General features: G+C 38.7%; 4 protein-coding genes across 8 annotated transcripts; 3 read left to right on the forward strand and 1 right to left on the reverse strand.

Annotated features, from left to right (window-relative positions):
* Positions 1-1513: 1513 nt before the first annotated feature.
* On the reverse strand, positions 1514-6044 carry LOC126595049 (CSC1-like protein At1g69450). The gene is made up of 9 exons (XM_050261373.1): positions 5336-6044; positions 5001-5064; positions 4552-4761; positions 4225-4416; positions 3784-4082; positions 3239-3515; positions 2333-2608; positions 2020-2253; positions 1514-1930 (listed from the first exon to the last, which is right to left on the reverse strand). Exons 1-9 carry the CDS (start codon positions 5770-5772, stop codon positions 1766-1768), a joined length of 2154 nt encoding a protein of 717 aa, XP_050117330.1. The 5' UTR covers positions 5773-6044; the 3' UTR covers positions 1514-1765.
* Positions 6045-7364: 1320 nt separating this feature from the next.
* LOC126595053 (26S proteasome non-ATPase regulatory subunit 11 homolog) lies at positions 7365-10138 on the forward strand. The gene is made up of 2 exons (XM_050261378.1): positions 7365-7548; positions 8588-10138. Exon 2 carries the CDS (start codon positions 8614-8616, stop codon positions 9880-9882), a length of 1269 nt encoding a protein of 422 aa, XP_050117335.1. The 5' UTR covers positions 7365-7548; positions 8588-8613; the 3' UTR covers positions 9883-10138.
* Positions 10139-10369: 231 nt separating this feature from the next.
* Positions 10370-14536, forward strand: LOC126595055 (vesicle transport v-SNARE 12-like). 5 transcript variants are annotated; one of them, XM_050261382.1, is made up of 6 exons: positions 10370-10717; positions 10986-11044; positions 11166-11354; positions 11679-11849; positions 12200-12388; positions 14437-14536. In XM_050261382.1, the coding sequence occupies exons 1-5, from the start codon at positions 10621-10623 to the stop codon at positions 12350-12352; spliced, it is 669 nt and encodes a 222-aa protein (XP_050117339.1). In that variant the 5' UTR covers positions 10370-10620; the 3' UTR covers positions 12353-12388; positions 14437-14536. The 5 variants fall into 5 exon arrangements, with proteins under 5 accessions (XP_050117339.1, XP_050117341.1, XP_050117340.1 ...); XM_050261384.1 differs by lacking the exon at positions 14437-14536 and adding an exon at positions 14134-14366; XM_050261383.1 differs by lacking the exon at positions 14437-14536 and adding an exon at positions 12607-13125.
* Positions 13275-15425, forward strand: LOC126595054 (uncharacterized). Its single transcript, XM_050261379.1, has 5 exons — positions 13275-13878; positions 14437-14536; positions 14668-14788; positions 14941-15036; positions 15161-15425. Exons 1-5 carry the CDS (start codon positions 13467-13469, stop codon positions 15293-15295), a joined length of 864 nt encoding a protein of 287 aa, XP_050117336.1. The 5' UTR covers positions 13275-13466; the 3' UTR covers positions 15296-15425.
* The last annotated feature ends 520 nt before the right edge of the window (positions 15426-15945 follow it).

Genomic DNA, 15945 nt, shown 5'->3' on the forward strand with positions numbered 1-15945 from the left:
GTCTTTGACATTCACAAAAATATGACCCTTTGATTAAATAATTCATCGGGAATGATAAAATTATTTAATTATTTACTTTGGCTGATAAAATATGACTCTTCATTAGTTAAAGTGATCATTCTAATTTCTATTATAAAAACAAATTAAACAATTCAAAACCAATTAAACATTCGGGTTAAGTCACTTAATTAAGACATGTGTCGGATACACATTGGGACCAAGATGGTCCCAAGATCACCCAAAGTTCGAGAAATGTACATATGAGGGTCTTCCGAGACCTTCCGAACATTTCTTAAGGGTCATTTTTGTGCATATCAAGTGTGATAAATGCCTCTTGTGGGTGACATTGATAACACCCTCAATATCACTCGTTAAATTGCTTCGGCATGTCAATATCTTTTGACATGGACGCAATTTAGTTTGGCTAACAACAACAAACCCACCAAATGTTCAATGAAATGCTTTAGGGAATAAATTGCACGCTTCGTACTTTGTTTCTATTTAAAAACCTAGACCCTTAAAACCTTTCAAGATTCGAATCCTAAATCCGCAACTGATTAGGACACGGCACTTGTCCTTTGAATTCATATCCAAATCTTAGTTTATAAAGAAGTTTAGAATATCGGTAGGTAAAAATACAGGTAACAAATGATGAAAAGCTAAAAAAAATTTACATTTAAACGTAAGATTTAGAAAATTTGGTGTAAATTTTTGAAATATTTAACACATTTTTGTCGTACCATGTTAAAAGTAAGATTGTTGCAATATATTGCAGTCAAACATAATTATGAAAACGCCAAATTTCAGTGGGCGGGAAGAAGACCAGTCTAGTGATGTCAAATAATAAACTTCACTACAGACTTCCAATGGGAAGAGGCCACCGGTAAGGTTAAAGACCAAATTATAAAACTAATATTTAAATAAATAATTAATTATTGTTCGATTTTGTGTACTATGAAATTAAATTTTGGAAAGTGTCAACATTCGTTGTCTGCAAATAGAGCATAGAAATTTTCAAAATGTGGGATTTGATTAATCTTGTAGGATAGTTACGAGATGTGAATAGCTAGTCAACCGACGGTTTTGTGCGGGGCGCTCGCTACTCACATTCTGCAACTATTCCCATATTCGACAAACCCCCTATTTACTTAGAACACTGAAATGCATATTCCGTTAAGTCAAACTAATTTGAAATTAGTCCATCACTGCAAATTAGTACATTGAATAAACTTTTAGAACAACATCTTGACAATCTGCTATCAAAAGGGGAAGAATCAGACTTTTTAATCTGAAAGTTGATTTAAGAAACTTTCCTTTTTTCCTAAATTTTAGCTCATGATCATGACTTGGACCAAAGAAAGACACTAATCATTATTTACCTTGTGAATGGTTTAAACCATGCATCGATATTGCAACACCCTACACTGTATTTGTCAACTCCCCGGGATAAGTAATCGCGATTAGTGTGGACTAATCGCAATTTAACTTGTCTAATTCGGAAGAAATGTAGGGATTACAGAACAACCAAGACACCTTTATAAAAATTGATTTCAAGAACACATCTCAGATGGATATGCATGCATACACATGAGGAGAATAAACACATTGATCGGGCTGGAAGAGTGATCTTTTCGGGACATTTTGTATTGCAGAGGGAAAAGAATAAAGCTATGGAATGAAACGAAAATGGGAGGAAGATAACGCGTAGAGCCTGTACTATAACACCAATGTACATCGTAAAGACATTCGCGAGCATACCTCACACCTATGCTCGATGAGCAGAAGATAAAAGGGGACTGCTGAGCCTGTCACTGCTCCCAGAACAGTTGATAGGCATCAAATCGGGGTCCTGATAGACTGTGACCAAGTTATCGAAAAATTCAGGCATTGAAGGATCGTTCTCGTCTTGCCTGTCCTTTCGTATCAAACTCTGGAACAAAAAAGAAAGTAGGTCAAGCCAAAGATTTATAGGCCAGAAGTTGTGTGAAAGTGTAGTAGAAGTGTGACATTGAAACATACCTCGGCAGGGTAAGCAACGAAATTTGGAAGGAAGCGCTTCCGGCAGTACTCATTGAAAAGAAGTGTGATTACAGGAAGAGGAAAAGTTAATGTAGATGCTAGATCGACCTTCTTTATTGTAAAGATTCCAACTGCAATAGCGTGCATAAGTACCAGAGAGAATATCATTGAAGTATGCACGATCGGCCAAAACTTGCCAGCAGTTTCGTACCTAGGAGCATATACGTTCATGAACTGCACAGTGATTTTTTCCGAGTATCAATACGCTATATTCAAATCAAATCCTCTAACTAGTTAATTGAAATCTACTGACCTGGTTGCGATAGATGATGAATCCGAGACAGAGGTACACCAAGAGGAAGGGAAGAATCAGTGGAGCAAGGAAGAAGTATGTGAGACCGAGAAGTACAAAGAAAAGAACTCTAGGCATGTGACTATGGTAACTAATTGCTGGAACTTCAAATTCATCATCTTTACTGTCAGTAAAAGGTCTTTTTAATAGACTCCATATCAGAGGAATTATGCGAAAGAGTTCTGATGAAGTACTCGTCCATCCTGCAGTGACTACATACGCAATGAAAAAAGACGACTGCATCACCCAAAGTAAATGATGTTAACAAACTGAAAATAATGAACCTGATACAAATAAGGCAGTTAACTTGTACACTCATCGTTTTTATCGCATGCTTAAACTGAAGGGAACGTAATTCAGATTCAGATGTGTATTGCAAAAACATAGATTCATTCTCAGAAGTGCCCGACACTAAATATGTCTGAGCGTATCGATTGTAGCCATCTTTCTGAAATGAGCAGGTGTGATCACTTGCAACAGCAGGTGTGATCACTTGCAAGTTGCAACAAACATCGTAAAATAACTTAAAACTTGCTTGTACAAGATACTATTCAAAAGCAATAAAGTTTGAAGATTTTAGCTCATCAGCTTTGAAAGGATTCATATACATTTTTTGTGAGAAAGATCATGATTTAGTACAGTTATTGATAACAAAACAGAGGGCAAATGCGCAATAAAAAATGTACCAAATTTACACTAAGAAATCGATTAGAGAAGCAGGAATTTGGTACTCAAAAAGCACAGACAATAGCCTATAGGTTAGATGTGTTGACAATTAACACATAAGATATAAGCAGTTCCTAAGTTTTATTAATTTATTGAACAAGACGTTTATATAATTACATCGTAAAGGAAACATTTTCTCACCTGTGCTGGAACAGAAACGCCTAACTTTGAAGGAATATTCTTGGGGTCAAGAAAGATAGAAACCGCAGAGAAAACTGATCCGGAAAATACAGTAACAAAAAAAATGTTCCATATTGTGAACCAAAGTACTTTTGTACACGCACTCTTTTGTATATCACTGAGAGAAACATATCCTTGAATGGATGAAAAGAACTCCATGACGGGGGGCACCGTTTTCAGAAATAATAGAAGAATAAGACTGGGAAGGTATCCTGTGACGACCTGACTAACAAATGTTCTGCAGGAAGACACAGAAAGTTAGATGTTTGCATCACCAAGTGATCCAAAACATAAAAAATTGTTAGAACAATTATTGTTTAACTTTTTGAACTGTATAAAACCACAGCGGTCATTTACAGCAATAGCAAAAGATGGTAATCTTCAGAATTCCATAATATTTTTGGTACAACCAATTTCTCAGAACTTTGCCTAAGATCAAGTATTTCACAAATGCTGCAGAAGTATTCATGAATTTAATCGATCACAATGTTATGATATTTACTCACATGGTTAGAACGCTTTCGAGAAAGGGAAGCCAAACTTCCAGCTGGTTTAGGTTAGTAAGACCTTGGACAATTAGAACAGGAATAAGAAACAAGATTGTTAGGACTACGCATAAAATTATAACCACAAGCTTAGATATCCATCTTCGGATGAAAGATGACGAGAAGAACGGCCAATAAACATCATGAGGTTCAGGAGCTTCCTCCGTGACCCACTTGGTAGGATTATTTGATTGTTTCAAGCGGTGAGTAACTGCAGCACCATACCGAGACTTGAAGGAAACAAAAGCAGCTCGAACTTCCTTAAACATACAAAATAAATAAAAATAAAAATTGAATTAATAGCATGCCCTGAGAACCACAATTACATACAACAAACAGTGGAAAGATCATTTAGAATGCAGAAGAGAGTGGGGTGGGGAGAGAGAGAGAGTCATCACATACTTCTACTCCTAATGAAGCCTCTGATTGCTCCGATCTCACAATCTCCTCTACGCCTTCAAGCTTCTTTTCATAGTGATCCACAAGATTAACCTTGCGTCCAAGCAATCCAAAACAACAAGATCGTTTATACTTTTGCTGGTTGGGATCTGATTGCAAGTGAATGAGCCTGGTATAGAGTTTTTCCGCATCTTTCTAAAGAATGATAAAATCAGATAGTAATAAGAACAAAGTATAACATACAAAAACATATTGAAGCATGCGGAAAGACAGAAATAGAAAACTTTACAACATTAAAACAGTACATAAAACATCAGAAACAATGCTTACAAGGAGTTTTTCAAGATTGTTTGTTCGACGAACAACAATATGCGACAGATATGTTGAAGGGTGATACTCTCTAAAGAAGCTGTCAACGCTTTCGCTGACGCTGCTCCCATAAGGAACAGGAATGCTGCGAACTAAGATCGTGAACTGATGTGGTTGAGGTTTGGATGACTGAAAATAATCAAGCCGTCTTTGGGAAATATATCTATACTCCTGCACAAAGAAGGATCATTTAGTATCCACTTCCAACTTTTCACTCTTCCACAGATCATCAGCTGTAAACCAGTGACATCACAATTCGAATCTTGCGAGCGTAGCTTGCTTTCCAAGGAAAAAGTAACAACAAAACTAGCAACATTACATACATCTAATACAAATTATGACGGTCTTAAGCACATCCAATTCGGTTTAGCGATGTTCAACTATATAAGTGCACCAAAGATTTTACTTACATAATAAAGTAGACAGCAGACAAAGATGGTAACAAGGTACACAGCAGCAAAATGAATCCATAACCTGTCGAAAACGTCTGCGTTAGTAAGTTTAACTTTTGCATACGTAGGTTAGGCCAATTGGTCAGAGTAGCGTGCCCACCCCCTCAACTCGAGTTCAAATTCCCTCTCACCGTAGTTTAAAATAGAATATCGCATTGTAAATAAAATGCTATAATACACAAGGAAGACTAACTATAAATTTTTCTTATCAATTTTAGACATTAAAAGAGCTTAATTGTAGATTAAGTAGAATCAACAATTTTATAATTAGAAAATTTAATCTAATCACTCACTTGCTCGAGCCATCGTTCATATTCGAAATCGTAAACACGTCGAGAGAGTTATTCGACAGATCGGCGAAGTCAACATACTCGAGCTGGTTCCCGTAGCAGTTGACCGGAAGCAGGACGAAGACCCCGATAACTCCGGCGAACAGAAACACTCTGAGACTAAAATTAATGAGCCGCATGAAAACGACGGCGTCGAGGCCGGAGGACGACAGCAAGTCGTCCTCCGTGAGCTGCCAGGCTCGCTTGAGCCAGTGCGGCGACGGAATCAGCCGCTCGAGGTTGAAACGACTCGAAGAGTCGAACTCCCCCTCGGCGAGCAGCCGTGGCATGTAGACCTCATAGTTGCTCGGCTGCTTCCGGAGTATCGAGTAGAGCGTGAAGAAGAGGACGCAGAGGCCGGAGTTGATTGCGAGTGACGTCACCAGGGCGGAAACCAGCATTTTTCAATTTCTGCAAAAACCCTAGAGATTCGGGAGGTTTCGAGAAGCGATGAAGCTTTCGATCCGACTGTTGGCATTCAAATGGCTCGAAACGGACTGCTCTCACAGTTGGGTGCTTGATATTTTCGTGATGCGGAAAATACCCCTACATTTGCTTGCTTATTTCTCACGGAAGCGGGGAAGCTTCAGTGTTTTGCCATTACTATGGTGAAAGCGACGGTGTTTTGCATTTGGATTTCGGGGGTGATTTTGGGGATTTCGGTACGGAGGAAGGAAGGTGGCCGCGGTCGGCTGCCCCAACTACCAGTCAAATTCCCGCCATCGCCAGATTTTTCTTTCAACTCTTGCCGCCACGGTCACGTGATATATCACGTGATTTTAATGGATATTTTTGGTAAGGTGCTTAATGAGGAATGTCATGGAAACCCTCTCAAAGTTTATGAACTATCTGTCAGGTTTAACGTTCTTGTTGCGCTAATATTATAAAATATTATGTAAAAAATATGAAGTAGAATTTCACTGTTAAGAGTCCCTTTAGCATTTAACAATTTGCAACACAAAATATCTTTGTCACATCTTTGAAAGGTGAAAAGTGTGAATGACATAAAAATGTGTGGTCTCCCTTCAAAGTTACCTAGAATTCAATATTATCGATGTTTTAGTTCATAAGTTTGATAACCACAACTATTAAATCTTTCAAATTTAATTTAGTTATCCGTTTTTCGTATCATTATATGATGTGTTAATTGAAGAAAAATTGCAAAATGTGACAGTAGTCCTACTTCGGGAACTTATATGTTTGTATTGAGTTATAATGAAAACGATGCCATGTTCCCTTGTTATTAACCGGAGAGGAGATTAGAACTTCAAACATCGTTTGAAAACGATACAAAAAAAATTTCACCAAATTGAGTGCGAGTTGAATAAATTAAAAATAATTATAAATTACTGAATTACAAGTGGGTAAATAAATACCTTAAAAATGTGCTATATCGTTCGAAATATTTCTTTTATATTGATCATAGGAAGAGACGAATATTGATAAAAGAAAAGGAAATGAGAAACCTTCGCTGAACTTTTATTGATAAAAGAAAAGAAAATTAATGTTTCGGTTTAATAATATATTGAGAAAAATGTTAAAAAATACAAGTTACATACCACAATATCATTACTGTTGCGTTTTAGTTTTCTACACTTTTTTGCATTATTTACACAATTCTATTATATTTATTTTAAGCCCTCGTTTTTTGTTATTTAATTTTTACTCCTCCATTTCTTTTAACTTAAATATTTTTTATTCTTGGTGATAATTTTTTCTTAAATAAAACGTTATTGGATTAAATTATTAGTTAACAGAGAGAAAAGAGAGATTAGTAGAGATTAAATCCGAAACAAAGTGTTCGTTAAAAAAAAAAAATAAAAAACCCAACCAGAGTGCATAAACAAATTGTTTCCGTCATTCTTTCTTGAGAAGAAAGAAAAGAACATTATTATTTTTTTTTTTGTGATGAGGTTCTATTCCATACAGCTGTAGTCCACCAGATAAATTACACCTCCAACAGAAATAAACAGCACACCATTAAAAAAAAAAAAAAAAAAAAACAGAAAAAAAGAGAGAGAGAGAGAAAAGAGACTTGCACTGGCAAGGCTGAGCCTTTTACTTAAGAGTTGGGGACTTCACAAATCGGCCTTCTCCCTCTCTCTGCATCACCACCGACCCTCTGCGCATCGTCTTCACTGTTTCTTGAAGCTCTTTCAAATCCCTAGGTCGACCGGGTAATCTCTCCTTCCTGCGATCTTATTTACTTGAAATTCTCTGAATTTAGGTTTAATTTTTTTTGTGTTTTTCAAATTAGGGAGACGTTCTACTTTTAGGGTTTTTTTTTTCAATTTGTAATATTTGATGTTTGTATGCTGATTTCGGCTGGAAATTTAGGGTTTTTCCGCCTCTGACTTGCGTTTGTATCTGTGGGTAGTATGTGCTTACTCTATTTTTCATCCGATTTCGCTCGAATGTTGATGTGTTGCTGGATATATTACTATATTAATCATCAATCAATCTCCCTGGTTTTGTTTCAATTTCCTGTTCAGTTTGTTCGTCGGTGTTCGAGTTCAATTTTGTGTTTTTCCAATCGAATTTTGGTACCTTAGGTACTGAAACCATTGTTGGGCCTTAAATCTGCAGGATGCTATTTCTTGTTATCTATGAAGTTATATTGTAGATTGCCAAATTTTTATTAAAACCCAGTTTGTGATGTTGGCAAAGCGATGTATGAAATATGCTTTCGTTGTGCTAGATTTCGATTAGCATTGGTGCGACATGGTGACAGATATAAATATGCAGATGAACAAGAAACTAATCGGTTATAGACTAGCCATGTAGATCTTATTTGACTGAAGATTTCATAGGTTCTCGGAAGTCCAAATGGGTCGGCTAGATGAATTTGTGGTGCATGTATTTGGGGCTGACATGGATGGTTAAATGTTCTTGTAAAGTAAATTAGTTGCTTCTTTGAAGATGGCTAATAAATGTCGGTAAATACTTTGCAGAGAGAGAGGGTAGAATTTGTTATTTTTTATTCCTACACATTAGAGAATTGATAATCATTTTCCGAAGTTAGTGCTGTGGAATTTGAGTTTAAGTAGCGTTGTTATTTGCGTGTTATATTATTAAAGAAATTTCACCCAGCACGTCAGAGTTCTTAAGAGACTTGCAACCCCTTGGAACCCTTACTGATCTCTTTTATTTTGATATTCATTGGCTGATGTAATTTGCTACAGGAATTTAGTAATTTGGTCTGTTCTGTTTCTGCAGGACTTGGATAGTTCAAAGCATTGACAATGTCTTCGTCATATCTCCCAGCAACTACTGATTCGATTGCTCAGGCTTCAGAGGCCAAAACTCCATCTGAATCCATCTCTATTCTTTATCGCATTCTTGAAAACCCATCAGCATCTTCTGAAGCTATACGGATAAAGGAGCAGGCTATCACAAATCTTTCGGATCTTCTTAGACAAGAACATAGGGCAGAAGATCTCCGTAACCTTCTCACCCAGTTGAGGCCTTTCTTTAACTTGATTCCCAAGGCGAAAACTGCAAAAATTGTCCGCATTATTATTGATGCAGTAGCTAAGATACCAAACACGTCTGAACTTCAGATTTCCCTTTGCAAAGAAATGGTGCAGTGGACCCGTGCTGAGAAGCGAACTTTCCTTCGACAGCGAGTGGAGGCCAGGCTTGCATCTCTTTTGATGGAAAGCAAGGAGTACTCGGAAGCACTAACTCTCCTATCAGACTTGATCAAGGAAGTGAGAAGGCTAGATGACAAGCTTCTCCTTGTGGACATAGATTTGTTGGAGAGTAAACTTCACTTTTCCTTGAGAAATCTCCCTAAAGCCAAGGCTTCGCTCACAGCTGCAAGAACAGCAGCCAATTCCATATATGTGCCTCCAGCTCAGCAGGGAACTATTGATTTGCAGAGTGGGATCCTTCACGCAGAAGAGAAGGACTACAAGACTGCTTACAGTTATTTCTTTGAAGCATTTGAAGCTTTCAATGCTCTTGAAGATCCTCGTGCTGTATTTAGCCTCAAGTACATGTTGCTGTGCAAAATTATGGTGAGCCAGGCTGATGATGTGGCAGGTATAATTTCATCAAAAGCAGGCCTGCAGTACGTGGGACCTGAGCTGGATGCTATGAAAGCGGTTGCTGATGCTCACTCGAAGCGTTCTTTGAAGCTTTTTGAGACTGCTCTTCGTGATTTCAAGGCCCAATTAGAGGAAGACCCTATTGTCCACAGGCACCTCTCCTCCCTGTATGACACACTGTTGGAACAGAATCTCTGCAGGTTGATCGAGCCTTTCTCAAGGGTGGAGATTGCTCACATTGCAGAACTGATTGAACTGCCAATCGATCACGTGGAAAAGAAACTGTCTCAAATGATCCTGGACAAGAAGTTTGCAGGGACATTAGATCAGGGTGCTGGAAGCCTCATCATTTTCGACGATCCCAAGACAGATGCAATCTACCCTGCAACGTTGGAGACCATATCTAATATCGGCAAGGTCGTGGACAGCCTCTACGTGAGGTCTGCGAAGATAATGGCATGAGGTTGTACGGTCAAGGAGGCTGTTTCCTGCCCGTTGCTTTGTTTCTTTATTTCTTTTCGTTATATTCGGAGTCAGTAATCCTCTGTTATTATGGTTTTAGACTAAATTACTTTTGAGTTAGGCTCTACCATTCGGAGAATTTTCATTTTACACAAAAGGAACTTGTATTGAGCCTTCTCAGGTTGTTTGGTACTTACTGTTAGAGGTTAACTTTGTTCGAGATATTTGCCATTTTACTGTGGTTTGTGTTGATTAATCCCCTTATTCCCATTCCCTTTCAATGCCGATTGCGGTAAATGACGAAATACAATCATGCCTATGCTTCTGTATCGGATTTGATTTCACCGATCCTCCTCGCTCCTAAATGGTTGATCATATCAACTAACAAGAAAATTAGCAGGGAAAAAAGAAACAAAATGATCGAAACGCAGCGTCGCAAGGGGCAAAAATGGCATAAAGACGGAGTAACTTAAGATCTACCGGAACGTCTTAAGTAACTGTCAACGAATAGAGAGAGAGAGAGAGAGAGAGAGAGAGAGAGAGAGAGGTGGACGCCTGTTCATTTTTCACCGAACCTCTCGAAGTCGAATCTGGATTTCCGTAAAGACCAAAATCTGAAAATCGACGTTGAAGCCCCAATCCTCCGTCTCGGAACCCTCAGATCGTTGCCTTGCCGATTCCCATATTCCCAATTGAATTACTAAATTTCTGCGCCGCGCAGTAAAATTAGCAATCAAGATGAGTGAGGTGTTCGAAGGCTACGAGCGTCAGTACTGCGAGCTCTCCGCAAACCTCTCGCGAAAATCCAACTCCGCCGCTCTTCTTTCCGACTATGGTACTATTCTATTATTTTGCCGATTTAATGACATGGGTTTGTGAGATTAGCTCCTAATCTTCTTAATTATGTGTTTTTTTTAATCAATTAGTAATTCAAGAACATTAATTCAGGGATTTATTTTGGGGGCTTTTATTGGGGTTTTTTTTAGTTCGAGCGTTTGTTGGATTTCTTTGTGCAATTCAGGTCCTTTAATGCGTTTTTCTACGATTTGGGTTCGTTCTGATCGTTTTATGAAATGGGTTGTTTTGGGCCAATGTGATTGCAGAGCAGAAGAAGCAGAAGTTTTCTGAAATTAAAGTTGGATTGGATGATGCCGAAGCTTTGGTAATATGCTGCACAATAAACGCATATTTTCACTTGTTTTTTGCTTTTGCTGGAAAGCTTCTGGTTTTGTATACTTTCCTTGTTTGTTTATGTGAACGAGTGATGTGATTTGTTTTCTCAGATTCGGAAAATGGACCTCGAAGCCAGAAGCTTGCAGCCAAGCGTGAAGGCGGTGCTTCTTGCCAAGCTAAGGGAATATAAATCTGATCTCAATAAGTTGAAAAGGGAAATCAAGAGAGTTGCATCGCCTGATGCCACTCAGGCTGCTCGCGATGAACTGCTGGAGGCAGGAATGGCTGATACGCATGCGGTAAGCGTGGACTCTGTATGGATCATTCCACTTTCATTGTACCCTTCGTTGATTGAGAGGTTTTTACCAAAGCATGGAATTTCGCTAGAAGATTTTTATGAGATTATGCTTGACAATCTGCAATCAAAATCTGAATTCCCAACTATCTACGGTGCCCTTCTTGCATACTTTTCCTCTTGACTTATGACAATGGTAACAACTAGGCCGTTTTCTTTTATTCTCAATGTACTATTTACAGGATCGATATATAATATTTATCGTTCATTGCTTTTTCTTCGGTACAATACAATAAATATTCTTGGTGGTTTATGGACAATGAAACAGGTTTCTTCTGATCAAAGAGAGAGAATGGCAATGTCTGTTGAGAGATTAAATGAATCAAGTGATAGAATCACACAGAGTAGAAGAACAATATTGGAAACTGAAGAGCTTGGTGTCTCCATTCTCCAAGATTTGCACCAACAGCGGGAAACTCTCCTGCATTCCCATAAAAAAGTATGTTAACTTTTAGTCTTGTTTCTGCTTAACTTAAGGTTCATTGTCACTTAGACTTCCTTTTGGCATCCCCTGATGTCGAATTCATGGAGTTTCTCTTTAGATGTCGTTCGCATATTTGAAAACCAGACTCATTCCTAAACTTTATTGTTGAGGAACCAAAGACCTTACCCATGAAGTGGAGCTCATAACTCCAGTGGTAGTGTGCCAAAAACCCAAGATATAATGTGGGCGTCTCGCCCTATATCATCCCAGGCCACAGTCCTTTCCGATATAGAATATGAACAAGGCAGCTGCACTAACGAATTGCTAATCTGTGTTTTTTTATTTCTTCCCCTTTTCTTTTGCAGCTTCATACCGTAGATGACGCCATTGACAAGAGTAAAAGAGTTTTAACTGCCATGTCACGGAGGATGACGAAGCATAAATGGATCATGGGCTCAGTTATCGGAGCTCTTATCGTTGCAATCCTCCTTATTCTATACTTTAAGCTTTCTCATTAACGGATACCTGATACGGATACCATCTGTGTGGTACAGGTAACTATATATCTCTATATGCTTTGTTGCCCAGAGAGTTATGAATCGCATTCTTGTCATAATTCTCGTATTCTAATTCTATATTTCTGCATACTTTAGTGGAATGTTTAGGGCTCAACCACTCGATTAATGAAGAAAAATTGTCATTCCGCTAATTTTCTCCTCTAAGTGATTAAATTTAGTCATAGTGATTAGAAATTTACAGCAATAGTGATTAGAAATTTACAGCAAATTGGGGCATCGGATACGTGTGCGGGATGGTTCCAAGATGTTCCGCCGTACAATTGTGGTGCTGCCCTTATCCCTACGGGGAAGTTGACGGCCGGCCAGCCCAGCCCTTATGGGAGATTTCCCGGAACTCTGGCCGGAGTATGATTGTGTCAAGAACAAGTAGGATCATGTACTTATCAACTCATCACCCGAAAAAAAAAAACACCTGGATTAGTTTCGAACTTGACATTACCAAACAACATTGCCAGTTCTGCACGCATGGCGATCACCTACTTCTCCGCTCACCAGCGGAATAAACGCACGGAGTTGTTTTAAACTTTTAATTATGTTCAGAGGTGCTTAATCTGGGCTATTTGAATATTAAAAAACGATCGTGATTTTCGTTTAGGTACGTAGTTGCATACTTCCATGGTCAACTCAAATAAATATTGTTTAGTCAATCAACTGTAATAAATAGATAATCGATTTGTATTATCTCGTAAATTAAACATTGTTGATTGGTTTAATGTGCTTATTTCTTATTAGTAACACATCGACTATAAATTTAATCTACTGAAAATTATTTAGTTTATAATCACGAAGATCTGTAAATTGGGCGTGAGTAAGGATGGTAGCAAAGTAGTATTCCGGGTGCAAATATATAGTCTTGTTTCATGCAAGGACCCAATTCTTGTGGACCCACCACCAGCACGGATTCATTCAGATTCACAACCCAAACCTTTCTTCCTTCCTTTTCTTGTCCCACCTTCTAACTTCTTCTAAGCTCCGCCTACCACCCACCGAACCGTAATTGCAATTTTGCACCCATTTTTATTTTCAATTAATTCACAGCTTAACACAAGCATCCATGGATTCCCTCTCATCGGTAAAAGTGTCGCCCTCCGTAGTCACCAACCCTCTCTCTCCACGGCGCTGCCGGACGCTTCTCTTTTCGTCTTCGCTCGGCAGCTTACACAATCGAAGTCTCGGTCGATTATCCTCCTCCTCCTCCTCCTCCTCCTCCTCTGTATTCGGTGTACCGTGCCCTCCCTATTCTAGAAGGAGGCTCGTGTGCTGGTCCGGCGGTGGCGGTGGCGGTGGAGCTGCGCAGGAGGAGGACGACGACGGAGATGACGACGGAAGTGAGCAGGTGGAGAGAGCGCTTCACCTCGATGGTAATATCCCCTCTTCCTCCGACGAGTTCGTGAAACGCGTGTCGTCTCGTGCTTACGACATGCGCCACCACCTCCAGCAGACCTTCGATTCCAGCAGCTACGATGGTACGAATGCAGTTCAAAGCTGCTCCTGCTTTTATTTAGTCGTTTGAGAATTGAGATTTTTGTTAGTATCTGTTCTTTCAACGAGTGATTAATAAATTAATTAACAATTAATGGCAATTTATTTTGTTTTTGTCATTTCCCTTGAAATTCATGATTCAATTTGCTTGAATTAATGTCAAATATGTAGAAACCTTACTGGATTCACACATGACATGAGCTATACTTTCTTATTTCCAAATGTATTCACATGTGCAGTGGCTTGTAGCCCGGTTTTAAGAGCATTCGCACATGCACCAGAGGTCTCGTGTTCGATTGCCCTCTCCGTAGTTTAGTATAGATTATCCTATCATTTGTCAACTATTGAGTACACGTGCAAATGAAAGAGTTGCAAAAACTCACGTGCATGGTTGGCTTTGGGATAATATCGTAGTGCATAATTGGCTTAGGATACTGCCATTGTAGCACCCCGAGTGTTATGGTGCATTTTTTCTCACCATCACATTAATTGCCTGTCGGATGAATGTGATTTAATCTCTCCGTACACAAATCTTGGTTCAGTATTGGAGGCCAACCCTTGGAGAGGAAGTTCCAAGCCTGTGTATGTATTAACGCAAAGGGAAAACCAGTTGTGCACCATGAAAACCCGAAGAAATCGCAGGTCTCCTTCCTCAGCTCTCTCTCCTGTGTGTGTCTGTGTTCCTTTTCTCTTCAGTAGGCTTTAATTCTTGTTATTCGTGGCCTCAATAAGTCACTCGGTGCGGTGAAATGTTTGTGGTTTATATGTGACAGTGAAGTTGAAACGGAGCTTGGGAAATTGTTTTCGAAAGGAGGGAAATGGAACCCAGCGAAACAGCCTAGGAACGAGACAAAGTTCCAGATGCTTGTGGAGGATATTAGGGATGGAGTGCTCGTAAGTATTTTGCCTCTCTTGTTCTTGCCAATTGAGTTAATGCTTTGAATTGTTGGTGTCAGCGTGAAGTTTTCATTTCGTAGGGATTCATAAATCTCGTCTTACTGTATCTACGGTTGCATATGTTTCGCAAATTCCAATGGCATTTGTAGGTTTTCGAGGATGAGAACGAAGCTGTAAGGTACTGTGACTTGTTGCAAGGAGGAGGTAAAGGTTGTGAAGGTGTTGCAGAAATAGAGGCCTCATCGGTAAGAAATATAGAGCCGTCTTTAAATTTGGCTTCTTTAGCATCGCAAAATTGTAATTCAACGACGATGGATGCAGTTTTTACTGAAGTGTAACAACAATTGTGTGGTTGTGTTATAAATTTAGGTATTCGACGTCTGCCAGCAAATGCGAGCTTTTGCAGTTCTATTCCGTCGCGGAATAAGCCCTCCTCTGCCTCAAAGCCTGGAGCTCAACCTTCGGGCTCGAAAGCGCTCGCTTGAAGACGAACAAAACCCATAAAGACTACTCAATTCCTTCTTGAAACTGTATATTTGTATAAGAAATCATTCTTCTATACGGCTCCTATACATACCCTGGATCTATAAAGTGTAATATATGTATATCCATTGCCATTTTTGGGGGTTTTCAACTCTCGTTGTCTCGATAGCGTTTCACATATTGAATTTTTGTATGTGCCGGTTATATGTAACTTCATGGACGGAGCCAATGAAGGTTCACTGGGGTCATATGCCCTCACTCAACTAATTTGTTTGTTTAGTTGCAGACTACTACAATTATATAATATACACGGGTTATCTTTGAAGAAAATATATGTATCTAATATCCAACATACATTCATTCTACTTGTACTCCATATCAAATATTATATGAGTAATAGTGCTCTTGTTCTGTCATTCAAACCAAAAAAATCCTCTCCTGCCTATCATGTAGTTATATTTTTTTCATCACTTTGCCACTTTCCACTACTATATTGAAATTTTTGTAATATTAGAATTGTGATACATCATCATTTGAAACCATTTTTAATATCATATTGCATATAATCATACTATAATAAGGTTTTCTTAGTTGTTTTCGGTTGTCCCCACTATAAGAAATTTTTTACTCTGTTCCTGTGTAAATTAGGATATCATAATATGCATGTATAG

The sequence above is a fragment of the Malus sylvestris genome, chromosome 13 (genome assembly GCF_916048215.2).
Source record: "Malus sylvestris chromosome 13, drMalSylv7.2, whole genome shotgun sequence".
Lineage (NCBI taxonomy): Eukaryota > Viridiplantae > Streptophyta > Magnoliopsida > Rosales > Rosaceae > Malus > Malus sylvestris.